Consider the following 13,297-nt stretch of genomic DNA (forward strand, 5'->3'; position numbering starts at 1 on the left):
TTGACGTTCATAGAAGATAGAGTGCCGAACATTAAAAGAACGAACACAATGTAAAAGTGTAAAGGATTAAATACATGAATTAATAAATAAGACTTTTATTGAATAAAATTTGAAGTTTGAAAAAAATATGCTATTTTATAATATTTGCACAATTTCGCCTCACATAAGATGCTTCGGTGTTACTTTGACTTGAGAAGATTACAACCCTTAAAAATTGCAAAAGAGGATATGAAAGTAATACGGGCAAAACAATTTTCACTTATAATACGTTAAACCATTGTCAATTATTGTCAAAAATTTCACTAACTGTAAATTCAAAACAACATTCAGTTGCACCTTGCTTGCTGACAATATGTTACTGTGCCTTAATTTATTTTTAAAAACTGATGACCGATGGTTATTTTGTCTCAGGCTTCTCTGTAACTTGCTGTTTTGACCACGCCTGAATATAAAAAATCTGCAGGTGTCGGATCTAGTTTTACCTGGGAAAGACGGTTATTATTATGACTTGTCGGAAATAAAGCCCAAGAACGCCCCTCAACTAAAATTTCACTTATGTTCAAGATGGATGGAAAATTTTCACATTAACAAATTATGAGTAGAATTTTTAAAATAGATGGGCGCCTTCTTTTCCTTGCTGTTTTGACTACAAACACGAGTTTTCCAATGGTTGGGCATTTTTCTCACAAAACTCGAAAAAGGGTACGGATATATTGACACCAAAAAATGAAAACAACGATGGTACCGGGCACATGACGATAGTAATTACTTAGCTCGGCGTTGCCAATTCTGTTCGGATTTCAGCGATTGATGTTACGTTCTTATAAGAATTTTCTAGAAAAATTACGGCAATGTCACAACTCAGTCGTTGGGGGTGACGCATGCGCAAAAGATCCACACCTTCCACACCCTATCACTTTTTACCATAGTAGGGCCGATATATTATCTTATAGCTATATGGTTGGAACGTAAAGCATGCACGGTATTGGCGAAAAATTACTCCATGATTTTCGGTAGGTGGCGATGGAGGCGGTACGCAAAATCGTCGACGCCAAACCGTCGGAGTTGTTTCCCGAAGAGTTCCTAGCGGAGGTCGCGGTCACCGAGACCGAGGAGAGTGGCGAGGGTGGGGATTTCCTGGACCGCGTTCCCGGAGGGCGCGAACGCTATCTGTCTCTCGCGAACAGCGACGACTCCTACGACCACACGCCGCGATTGTTCAAAATGTCGAGCACGACCGGCAGCTTCGTCGCCACCGAGGTGTTGTGCCCGCACCGGAGTCGACACGTCAGTCCGTACCCGTTCGTGCAATCCGACCTGTACTCCGCCAGTCAGCCGGGTAAGCTCCCTCTAGCGGCTTTTTTCTTTGCCGCAACGTCTAGATAAAATTTCAGTGTTGTTCCTGTTCGACAACGGCCACGAGCTCTGGCTGTGGCAAGGTTGGTGGCCCGAGACGGAAGAGGAGGCGGACCTCGCCGCCGATCAAACGGGTTCGGGTCGGGTGAGGTGGCAGGCGGAGCGCCGAGCCGCCATGCAAACCGCCGTCGCTTACTGGAAGAAAACGCGCGACGACGATCGTCCGGTGGTCGCGTACCTCGTGTGGGCGGGGCTCGAGCCGACCGACTTCCGGAACCTGTTTCCCGCGTGGGAGGAGCGATGCGACGCCGCGGAGGCGAACACTAGAGACGGACGTACGTTCGGGGAGAAGCCCCGCCTCGAGAGCGTTCTGGCGAGACTCTCGAGGACGACTTACCCGCTAGTCGACATTCTGCGCAGACCGCTCCCCGAAGGAGTCGATCCCACGCAGCTCGAGGTCTACTTATCCAACGCGGACTTCGAGGAGTTGCTGTCGATGTCGCGCGAGGAGTTCCGCGACCTGCCGCCCTGGAAGCGAACCGCCTTGAAGAAGGAGAAGGGTCTGTTTTGACCGGCCACGCCCCCTTTTTGTTTTTAATCACATATCGCCGTCACGAACGAATATTTTTTATAGCAGCGTATTTGCTGCGATAGTACCGCGAAACTGCCATTTTACAGTAGAAACGTACTTAAAAGTCTTGCCCCCCTTCCTTACTTACGGCCGATCGGCTCAGTCCACGCGAGCCCTTATCCCCCCCTTTCCCGAGAGCCCGTTCTCGCTTTTAGTTTGTGATTTTGAAAGTGTCATTAACTGTGATTAGGATATTCGATGTGTATTTGTAACATATTTTATTTGTAAATATAATATCGTACGAGGTGCCTTGCCCCCACTCCCCGCCATATGCAATTTAATAATGTTCTCCGCCCCTCCGCGCTCCTCGCTCCCACCGAAATTCCGCTTTTGTACTAAATTTTAGGGTCAAACGTCGATTGTATAATAATTACGTGTGTAACAGTGTTTCTTTTTTTGTATATTTTTTTCTCATTTCTCTAATAAATATTTTCGATATTACTCCTCGGTATAATGTTTTTTTTAATATGCACGCGGTAAAAATTTCGGCGTCTTAGCGCGTCGTCGCGACGCCTTTGTTCTCGATGATGTCACACCCTGACCAAAGCTTCATCCTCTCCGGGTAGTACCCGCGTTGGGGTTGAAACGCGGGGCCCGTCTCGTAGTTCCCGGTGATGTTGAGCAAGCGGACGTCGTCGGGGGTGACGTCGACGCTCAGCGGCGTCCAGATCGAGCGGTCCAAGACCGGACTCTCTGGCGGATTTGGATCCCTGCGAAAATTAGTATCTGTTTAGTCAGACGTCGCATCTCAAATCGCTACTGGCAAGGCATTGTGTAAGCGACAGTTATATTTTTGATTCTACCCGCTAGGTGTCGTCACTTATAAAGGTGTCTTGGTTGGTCGTCAGATATCAAAGCTACGTGCCTGGTTGTCACCTATAAAAACTGTTTGATTATTTCTCACATATCAGAGATACGTGCCTGGTTGTTACGTGTCAAAACTACTTTCATGGTCGACACGTATCAAAGCTACTTGGTTGGTCGTCACGTATCAAAGCTACAGGCCTGGTTGTTACGTATAAAAACTACTTTCTTAGTCGTCACTTATAAAAAACTCCTTGTTGGTCGTCAAGCATCAAGGCGACGTGCCTGGTTGTCACGTATAAAGACTGTTTGCTTATTTATCACATATCAAAGAAACGTGCCTGGTTGTTACGTATCAAAACTACTTTCTTGGTCGTCATTTATCAAAGCTCCTTGCTTGGTCATCACGTATCAAAGCTACGTGCCTGGTCGTTACGTATGAAAACTACTTGCTTGGTCGTCACGTATAAAAACTGTTTGCTTATTTGTCACATATCAAAGATACGTGTAAAAACTCCTTGCTTGGTCGTCAGGTAACAAGGCGACGTGCCTGGTCGTTACGTATCAAAACTACGTGCCTAGTTATTTATAAAAACTACTTTCTTGGTCGTCACTTACAAAAACTCCTTGCAAGGTGGTCAGGTATCAAGGCGACGTGCCTGGTTGTCACTTATAAAGACTGTTTTCTTATTTATCACGTATCAAAGATACGTGCCTGGTTGTTACACAAAAATTATTTGCTTGGTCTTCACGTATCAAAGCTACTTGCTTGGTTGTCACTTATCAAAGCTACGTGCCTGGTTGTTATAAAAACTACTTTCTTGGTCGTCACTTATAAAAACTCCTTGCATGGTGGTCAGGTATCAAGGCGACGTGCCTGGTTGTCACGTATAAAGACTGTTCGCTTGTTTGTTACGTACGTGCCTGGTTGTTACGTATAAAAACTATTTTCTTGGTCGTCACATATAAAAATAACTTGCTTGTTCCTCACGAATCAAGGCTATGGACCTAGTTGTCACGTATCAAAAACAGCTACGCTACGTGCCCACCTGTCGCATATACAAACCTTTTAGGTGTTTATCACGTATCAAAGCTACGTGCCTAGTTGTTACGTATAAAAACTACTTGCCTGGTTGTCATACATGAACGCTACGCTACGTGCTTGATTGTAACATAAAAACCTGTTACATGTTCATCACGCATTACAGCTAGGTGCTTCGTCATCACGTATCAAGGGTACACGCCTGCTGCAAGGCTACGGGTTTAATCGTCACATGTCTAAACGTGGTTGTTTCGTATAAAAACCGCTTGCTTGTTCATCACGTATCAAAGCTAGGTGATTGGTGTAAACGACAGTTATAAATTTTTGCCACACACGCTAGACTGTTACGTATTTATAACCAAACACTGCTAGGTGATAAAAAATTTGTAAACTTTGGAAAAAGTGAAGGGCATGAAAATATTCTTTTATGTGAACATAAGGAGATTTGGGAGAAAGTCTTTTGAGGTTGGCTCGTCACGTTCTTACCCGTACGTGACGAAGTTGCTCCAAAGGGCGACCATTTTCTCGCTCAAGACGACGTCCTGACCCGTCAGCTTGGGGAACAGGTCGTCAGAGCTAAAGAGGTACAGCAGTTCGTCACAATGCGACGCCCCCCACTCAAAGTCTATATCCTCGTCGGTGGCGGCGAAGTAATCGCCGTACGTGTACCGCCCCCTGTAGTCCAAATTGTACAGATAAATCGGCTTCGTGGCTTTGGAGGCCTGCAGCATCAACGTCTGGTACACCCCGTACACGACGAGGCGGTCGGAATAGAGCTGAAAGTGTCGGCTGATTTCCACTACCAGAACGCCCTTCACTTCCACTTACGTTGAGAAAACCTTGGACGCTCCTCGGATCAGAAACGTTCACGTACTCTTGACCGCTCAGATAGAAATCGATCAACTGCTGGTAGAGACGTCTCGGGTTATCTGGGCTGCTGAGCCCCAATCCCAGGATGTCGATGAGGATCTGGGCGAAGTTGGCGTTTAACGCGTCTCTGATTTCCTTCGGCCTGATTCGGCTCGGCGCTCTGAGGATGCCCTCGTTCTGGACCAGACCCACCATCCAGGGTACGTCCCTAAACTCCCCCGTTTCGATATACTCCGTTGGTGTTTTGGTGATGAACGGGTCGGGATTGTTGATGCTCTCTCGTTCGACTACGGCCGAGAATACAGTCACCGTGTCGCCGTAGAAGGTCCTGAGCAGATCCTGCGACTGCATTATAGTCTGAGCCGGTACCGCCCTCAGACATTGGACGATAGCGGTGGTATTGGTGGTGTTAGGGCATCCCACTGCTAGCGACTGGGCGATAGTTACTTGGAGACGGACCTCGTTCAACGGCGTACCCCAGATCACCAGGCTCGTTGCGCTGTCAGTCACCACCTGGTTAAACAACCCTGGAAGAAAGCAACGTAGACGCGGTACCGGGTACTTCCGCGATGCGTCTACCTTTCGAAGAAGGGCTCAACATGTGGTAGTGGGCGCTCACTGAGCCCGCACTCTGGCCTGAAATCGTGACCCTGTCTTTGTCGCCACCAAATGCCTCGATGTTGTTCCTGATCCATTTGAGAGCCAGTACTTGGTCCTTTAGACCCCAGTTGCCGGGCGCGGCGTCATCGAGGGTCGAGAGGAATCCTGGAACCACCTCTGAGTGTACCGACGCTAACATCCACTTCGGCGGTACTCACCGAAAGGCCCCAGGCGGTAATTGAAAGTCACCAATATAACGTCTTTATCCATCAGATAATCCGGACCCAAGTAGCCGGTGGTACTGCGACCGGCAAAAAACCCGCCCCAATGGATGAAGACGAGTACCGGTAGCAGTGTACCATTACCGGAATCATCTCTGCGGTAAACACCGGTCTGGAAACGCCCTTAAAGTACTCCAAACGCGCGCGTAAACTTGCCGGGTACTACCTTGGGCGCGTAGACGTTGAGATAGAGGCAGTCCTCCTGGCCTTCGATTGGTGGGTTGTTGGAAAACACGTAGTTCCGTTGAATACAAATCGGCGGTTCTTTCGTGGCGTCCAGCGCGAATTCGGGATCCCACGGCTCGACATCTTGCGGAGCCTGAAACGGTGAAAGGTGGTACCCGTTTCACCTTCTTTCGCGTCGGCCGACAAGGTCGCCGGACGTCTAGACGACCGAGGGTCAGGCGATTCTTGATTTACAAAACAAATTTCGCCGAAGCGCGGAAGGAATCGCTTTGGATGACACGCGTTTCGGCGAAACAGTACCCACCGGGTGACCTTTAATTAAGCGATTTTTAACGGCGCCCATGCCAAGGTTGCCTTTTTTAAAAGTATTTCGATATGCACTCAAACTTGTTTTTATCTAATCAACAACACGGACTCCAAGTGCAGTGACGGGAGTGCGATATCCATGTGAAAATGACTGTTTTCGCCTAACGGGTAGTACCGTTCGAGGTCGTTATTGGCAAAAAAGTTTAAAATGTAGTAATAAAGAACCAAATTGAATAATTTAGTTTAATCCATTGAAATAGCAGTAGCGGGTACTACCAAGAATGTGTGATTTCCATGTCACGATAGAACGCGGGGACCCTTAAATCTTAAAATAACCCTAGATTACCAAAAAACAGTAAAATGAACGAAATGAAATAATTAACTAGTAGCACCAAAACTTAAAACAAGTACGAAATACCCGTTAATCCTAAACGTAGACTCCATAGTTCTGAAATGGTACCAAGAACGACTTAAATCAGCGAGCAGTGCCCATGTTGTTACTCAGACCACTAAAGGCACCAGACTCGATTGAAACTTACAAAAAAAAACGCTTCAACCCAAATTATCCATAAAAATCTCGGCTAACAAAGGACTAAGTGGGTTTCCCATAATCAAACCTTCTTTAGAGGTATAAATCTGTCCATTAAATTCAAAATAATTTTGGTCTAAAGATATTATTAAGCAATCTAATAAATCTTGATTCACCAATGGGCTAACCTGTTTCCGAGTTAGGGTGAAATCTACTAAATCTATCACATCCATAGGTGGAATAGTGGGAAATAAGTTTTGTACATCAAAAGTAAATAGTGTTGCGTTAGAAGGGATTTTGATATCTTTATTTTTGTTGATTAATTCAAAATAATTTTTTATTGCAAATTTTAGTTTAAAATCTGTGTGTGTTAACTGCTGGAGCTGTTACATAAGACAGGACTAATAGATTGATAATTGTTAAAAAATATTTTTCTTTGTCGCTAAATAGTGTGAAGGTAGTAATTACTTCCTTGATTTGTTTTTGACATAACTCGGTAGGATCGTGTTTGATAGATATGACTGTCTTCCCATTATCTACAAGTGTAAATATTATGTTATTTTCAGAAGCTTTGTTTTTGATAGTTTTTACTAGTGACATTTGAAAAATTTCTTTGTGTTTGTTGTTATCTATTAATTGAGAGTTTATTATATTCGCTAATACATGTTTGTTTAAATTAGAATCGTTAATGTCCTTAATTGCTAATTCTCTATTAATGTACGAGTGTTCTACTGCGGTACTACCTCCTATCAAAACTTACCGCGAACCTAAGCTCGCCGACCGGCGGTTTCGCGTATGGTATCCCCGTGAAGGAGTCGTACTGTCTACCGCCTCGGGAGTACCTCGTAACACCTCTAACCGACCCGTAGGCGGTACCGGCGACCGGGAATTTGAAGTCGTACGCTTCGACCACGAAGGCGATCGCGACGCAAACGAACACGGACTTGATGACTGCCATTTCACCGACAAATAACTCGCGTCCGGCGCCTCATTTTTATATAAGGCGCCGTCGCGCACGTTGATACAGGGTGGTGCGTCGAAGAGAACCTGGGAAACGCGATGACCTAATTCAGTATTCTGTCATTTGCAAGAGTGATTCGGAATTCGTTTCGTGATCCTTCTGAGTATACGAAACGTTTGCGATATTGCCTTTTTATTGCATCTGTTTGTAGTCCTGTGATTGACTGTCGATCAGGTTATGACTGTTTCGAATTGCAGATCTATACTTTGAGTGAGGTTGATAAAAATCAGTTCACAACAGTGGGTCAGCACTGAAAGCGACCTTAATACCTTTTACAAATCCTAGTTAAAAACAATATACCAAGTTGATGCCAAAGTGATTCTTAAAGTTGCTCATCGCAAATTACGAGCCTTTCAAATCCCAGATTATAGACTTGTGGCTTATGTAACGTCCACAACATTTGGTCAGGACTGAAGGCGACCTTAGCACTTTTTATGGTCCCTGGACGTTCCAGTTCGCTGCCGACGTGACTATTAAAGTTACTCGTTCGAAATCACAGGTGTGACTCCTCCGAATTCCAGATTGTAGACTTGTAACTTCTGTGCTGGTTGACAACAGTTTCTTAGCATTGAAAGCGGCTTTCATACATTTCACTGTCCGAGAAATTTCCAGCTTGTTGTCATCGTAACTCTTAGTCGTCGACTTGCGGCTCATATGAGCACTAGTGAAAACAATTACCCCAAATACCTAACTTGTTGCCAAAGTGACGCTTAAATTTTCTCGTCCGAAATCACAACTATCCTTCATCCGAATTGGTCATCACTGAAGACGGCTTTTACACTTTTTTCGGTCCACAGAGGCTCCAGTTTGCTGGCAACGTTACTTTCGAAGTTGTTCGTTTGAAAACAGTTTATGACTCTTCCGAATTGTAGATTGTGGACCTGCAACTTGTTTGACACTGGTTAAAGTCAGTTTACATCAGCTGGTCATCAATGCTACTTATACTTCTTATAATCCGTCAACCTTCTAGTTTGTTAGCAACGTGACTCTTCCGAAATCACAGTTATGACTCTTTCGAATTCCAGATTATAGACCTGTATCTTGTGAGATGTTAAAATCGATTCAGATGAGGCTGAGGGTAATCTTAATACTTGTTCAGGTGACTCTTAAAGTTACGTCCGAATTCGAATAAGTCACGGCTCTGGGCCGTGGGCTTGCGATTAGCTCCGTAGATTTTTTTGGACGCTCTAGCGCGAAGCCCGGCCCGAAGGAAATCGCCATTTGTCCGCTTGTTTTCGCGAGTCGTTCTTGCCCGACCTAAATGGCAAATTGTCCGTTTTTAATAGTCGATAAGTAAAGCAAAATATATGTCACGCGTTTTATCAGAGTGGTTATCGGTGTTGCGGATCAGAGAGCTTCGTCGACGACCCATTTTGCTCGGTTATTATTTTAATTGCGAACCGGTATTTTTTATAATGAGCGGACCGCCTTGACACGTGCGCATAACGAAGGCCCGGCTGCATTTTCGGCGACGAGTTTCTGAGCCTTTCGCTGACCTATCTTTGCAAAAAAGCTCGTTGCATTATCATAAAATGTCAACAATAGAGTTAATAATTTGTAGAGTTAATACTAAAAAGATTTTGATTCATGTAACAGTTATAATTTTTTTATAAAATTTTTATTGTATATAAATCGCCATATTCACTTTTATACATATTTATACCATGTATATTGATATTGTTCACGAATTTTAAGCATTGATGTGTATCAATAAATGTTATTACTATTATTAATGGGTAAATTGAGACATTTCAATAAAAGTTTTCACAAAAAAAATCTTTCCATTATAGAATGGAAATAAACGCGACCCCATTGGTCGTGACGTCAGCGCTTGTATCTGTATTATCACATTATTAGACCCGACAAATTGTTTCTATTATTATTAAGACAGCAGGTTCTGTTTCGGTTGCGATTGTTGATCAGGAATAAAGAATGTACTTTACTGACGTTCCATCAAACACTTTTAGTGATTAGTACTAATATTTTACTGACTACCAGTTGCAACATTACTTAGTCTGTAAGCTTCTTCTTGCTGCACTGAAGTCCCAAATAATCCAATTTTCTTGTAATTCCGGAATTCTTAATATTTTAGTCAAAGGGACATAATTTATGATTTGACGGGATTTTCAATTGCCTTTCACGATGAAATACCGGATGTTATACTTTTTCATTTGAATTTCGATATTGAACAATTTCAATTATTGTCCATGCTTGCTGTGTGCATCATTATCGTCTCGTAGCAGACTAAATACAGCCATTTTTGTTTTCGTCGCGGAGCAGACGCAGATAATAACAAACGACAACTAGAGAAGCGTCTAATTATAGATCACAAACATCCTAAATCCTTGAAATCGCCAACGTAAACACCAATTATTAGTTCTAACGTTATCTGAAGTCTCGACGAACACCCGGAACGTTCCGGAGCGACCCTCTTCGCCCCCCACCCCCCGCCACCCGGGGGCGGTTATTTTTACACGACGACACTTATTAATTTCCGAGTTATTAAAATGGGATCACGGCGCGTTAACCCTGTCGGAGGACAATATTTTTTTTCCCGAGCCGGAGGATATAATATTGCCTTCCGGGCGTGGGGCGAATATGGCGCGAAAGGCTAATAAAAACGGAGGCCTGATTTATCGGTTCCTTTTGTCGGGGACCGTTTTAATTGCGCCTTCGACTGCCGATAATATCACGAGCGGCGCAGGCGGTAGGATACGAACAAACCGGTTAACGCGCGGAACGCCGCTGGCGCCGGGATTTTTTTTTGTGACGACGCGCTTATCTAAATTTCGACATATTTTCGGATTAACGCTGCAGCGCGGGGCGAACAAAAAAAACAACACGAATCGACGCCATTACAAACTGCTTCGGAAATTTAGTGCCGGTTTAATCTTTTAATATCGATATACGGGTGATTTATTCCGGTCCGCGCGGGGTCGGCCGGGGATCGATAGACGTCACGAGTCGCCCCTGGTCTCTCCTTCGCATTAAATATTGATTGAAAACTACATAAGGCTTTTTTATTAACCGACGGACGCGTTTACGGTTCACTACGGTCGACTACGTTACAAGTTACACGTCGGCCGTACGCATCTACGCTTAGCTACGTAACACTACGATCCGAATTGCGCAAAGACTAAATTCATAGGGGGATTTTATTGTGGTAATGTATTCTACACAACCGCGGCAATTTTAGTCGAAATGAAGTGTAATTATTGATAACTAGTTGAAGTATAATGGTAATCGGAGGTGATTAATGTTTACGAGGTTAGCGCCAAAATTTCCCGGATTGACATAGATGCAGCTCCAGTATCACGTTAAAACTTTGTCTTCTTTTAAATATATATCTTCGTAGGCAGCATTTTAAACAATACGTGTCCGAAAAAATGTCGCAAATAATGCAAATTGGGTATAGAGCAGTCATAAAGTTTTTAACAAAAGAAGGGTTAGTTAAAATTATTAAAGAAAGGCTGGATGGTGTGTACGACCAAAGTTCTCCTTCGTATTCTGCATTGAAAGAATGGGTAAAACGTTTTCGAATGGGGCAGGAGCCCATTGAAGATGATTCAAGAACTGGTCGACCAGTGGAAGTCATAACGGAAGATATTGTTGCGATTGTGGAAGAGGTGGTATTGAGTGATCGACGAGTGATCGGGTTTTTTGGAACTCTGTGGGTCGGAACCGAAACCTGTGACAGAAACTATTGTGACGGGAGATGAAACTATGGTTCTTTATTATGACCCTCTATCGAAAAAAGAATCAATGGAGTGGCGTCGTAAGGGTGAAGCACCTCCAAGAAAATTCAGAGTATGCCAGTCAACAAAAAAGGTGATGGCAACGATCTTTTGGGATTATGAAGAAATTCTTTTGATAAATTTTAAAGAAACACCACTGTCAATGGTAAATATTACGCAACATTATTACATAAATTGCGAGACTGCATACGTGTAAAACGTCGAGGAAAACTGACCAGAGGCGTGCGAAGACACGATCATGCATCTGTCCATACTGCTGGTGTTGCACAAGCTACCATTTTAGAGTGTGGGTTCCAACAGATAGATAATCCTCCCTATAGTCCAGATATGGCAACCAGCGACTATTATTTGTTCGGATATTTGAAAAAGGACTTACGTGGACAGCGGTTTAATGACGAAGTTGAGTTAAAAGAGGCTGTTCTAGCTCATTTTGTAGACAAACCAAAATAATGTATTTTTAAAAGGATTGAGTTGTTAATAAAGAGATGTAATAAGTGTATTGAAGTTAAGGGGGATTATATTGAAAAATAATAAAAAAAAATTACTGTTTCTTTCATATTCAGGCCGGGAAATTTTGGCGCTGCCGGCGTATATCTGTCTAAATAAAAAAATAAGGTCATTGCAATGGTGCAAATAGGGTTGCCTTTTGTGAGCGTTTTAACTTTGCGCAACAAGCGCCTACGCAGCTCTACGGATCCCGGAACGGCTGTATTTAACGCCAAAATCAATCGGCTCTCGTTCGACCCCCCGACCCCCAACCCCGCGTTTGGAAATTGCTCTCTCCTGTATCGAGTTACGCAAAGCAAAGCAAAGGCGAGTCGCCGGCGCTACTGAGAGGGGCGAAAACCTACACCCCGACCCGTTCGTTGTCCGCCTCGTTGATATTTGGAGCCCCCTCCCGCGTTAAAATTCGAAGGGGGGCCCAGGTGGTAGCCGTGGAGCGTCCGCCCCCCGCGGGGTTCTCTTCATCCGGAGTCCGTATCGGATTATTCTCTCGAAAATATTGAGACGACGGCGATACGGCGTCGTAGTCCTCGCCCCTCACCTCCCGACCCGTTATTGAAATGGTAAAAGCTTTCGGAACTTTCCCCGCGAGTGATTCCCGGGGGCTTTTTTACGTCCCGTCGACGGGGGCCCCATAAAACTTTATTCTTTGTCGCGGGGAATTTGTTTTAGACTCCGCTAAGGTCTCGAGTATCAACCCCGCCCCATCGACACCGGTGCTTTACAGCATCACTTTAATATAACGCCAGACCCCTAGAGATCTAATACGAAAAGTCATTTTCTAATTCTAAAATGACGCCCAATTTCTTGCTACAGTTACAAATGATACATACAGCGTGCACGAAAAAACGTATCGTAAAAAATGAAAAACTTCATGTAAGAAACTTAAGAAAATATAAAAAGGAGTAGTAGTAGCAATACATAACTTCTACGCCCGCTGTTCACCAGTAAAGAAAGAGAAAAGAATGAAAGAAAAGTAAGAGATATCTGGAGATTCCTAACCTCAGATTCAGATTTAGTTTGCCTACTCTTGGACAGATGGCGGCATAAACGAAATTACGGACCTCTAACTAACCAAATGCCTACACTCACTCATTACAGATGGTAGGGCAGCTCTCAAGCAAAACAATTTCGCGACTCATACCGACAACAATACAGATTTCTAACCAAAGAACTATGGCCGCTCGCCAAAGAGCTTGGAAAATGGTGAAATATAATTAAAATGACAGACGTCATTTTAAGTATTTTTTAAAAAAATGGTCATGCGATACTTAAAGGTCCTTTGAAGTTCAATTAGCATACCAATTTTGAAAGCATTTTATTTGTCAGTTTTTGCAAGACAGTCAAATGAATCCTTGCAAATGCTTTATTGCTTTTATACTTCTTAACCGGAGCTTAAATAAAAAAATAAT

The 13,297-nt window shown here is 43.8% G+C and overlaps 2 protein-coding genes across 7 annotated transcripts in view; one reads left to right on the forward strand and one right to left on the reverse strand.

Moving 5' to 3' along the window:
- Nucleotides 1-2,434, forward strand: part of LOC132707214 (supervillin-like) — a 71,459-nt gene extending 69,025 nt beyond the window's left edge. For all 6 annotated transcript variants that reach the window (XM_060678967.1, XM_060678965.1, XM_060678963.1 and 3 more), the window contains exons 13-14: nt 1,018-1,339; nt 1,395-2,434. In XM_060678967.1, the coding sequence (XP_060534950.1) occupies nt 1,018-1,339; nt 1,395-1,927 (855 nt within the window). In that variant the 3' untranslated portion in view covers nt 1,928-2,434. The remainder of the gene's footprint in view (nt 1-1,017; nt 1,340-1,394) is intronic.
- On the reverse strand, nt 2,358-7,591 carry LOC132707215 (juvenile hormone esterase-like). The gene is made up of 7 exons (XM_060678968.1): nt 7,366-7,591; nt 5,751-5,903; nt 5,522-5,696; nt 5,283-5,468; nt 4,662-5,230; nt 4,320-4,609; nt 2,358-2,697 (listed from the first exon to the last, which is right to left on the reverse strand). Exons 1-7 carry the CDS (start codon nt 7,561-7,563, stop codon nt 2,481-2,483), a joined length of 1,788 nt encoding a protein of 595 aa, XP_060534951.1. The 5' UTR covers nt 7,564-7,591; the 3' UTR covers nt 2,358-2,480.
- Nucleotides 7,592-13,297: the final 5,706 nt, after the last annotated feature.

This window comes from Cylas formicarius, unplaced genomic scaffold (genome assembly GCF_029955315.1).
Source record: "Cylas formicarius isolate icCylForm1 unplaced genomic scaffold, icCylForm1.1 PGA_scaffold_9__14_contigs__length_23061073, whole genome shotgun sequence".
Lineage (NCBI taxonomy): Eukaryota > Metazoa > Arthropoda > Insecta > Coleoptera > Brentidae > Cylas > Cylas formicarius.

Bases quoted from the DNA above. Each gene is read 5' to 3' on its own strand.
- LOC132707215 (XM_060678968.1), bottom strand. From the start codon at position 7,563: ATGGCAGTCATCAAGTCCGTGTTCGTTTGCGTCGCGATCGCCTTCGTG. The intron at 5,231-5,282 runs GTAGACGCATCG...GCTTTCTTCCAG, and splicing joins GTTGAGCCCTTCTTCGAAAG to GGTTGTTTAACCAGGTGGTG. The intron at 4,610-4,661 runs GTAAGTGGAAGT...CGACACTTTCAG, and splicing joins GCGTCCAAGGTTTTCTCAAC to CTCTATTCCGACCGCCTCGT.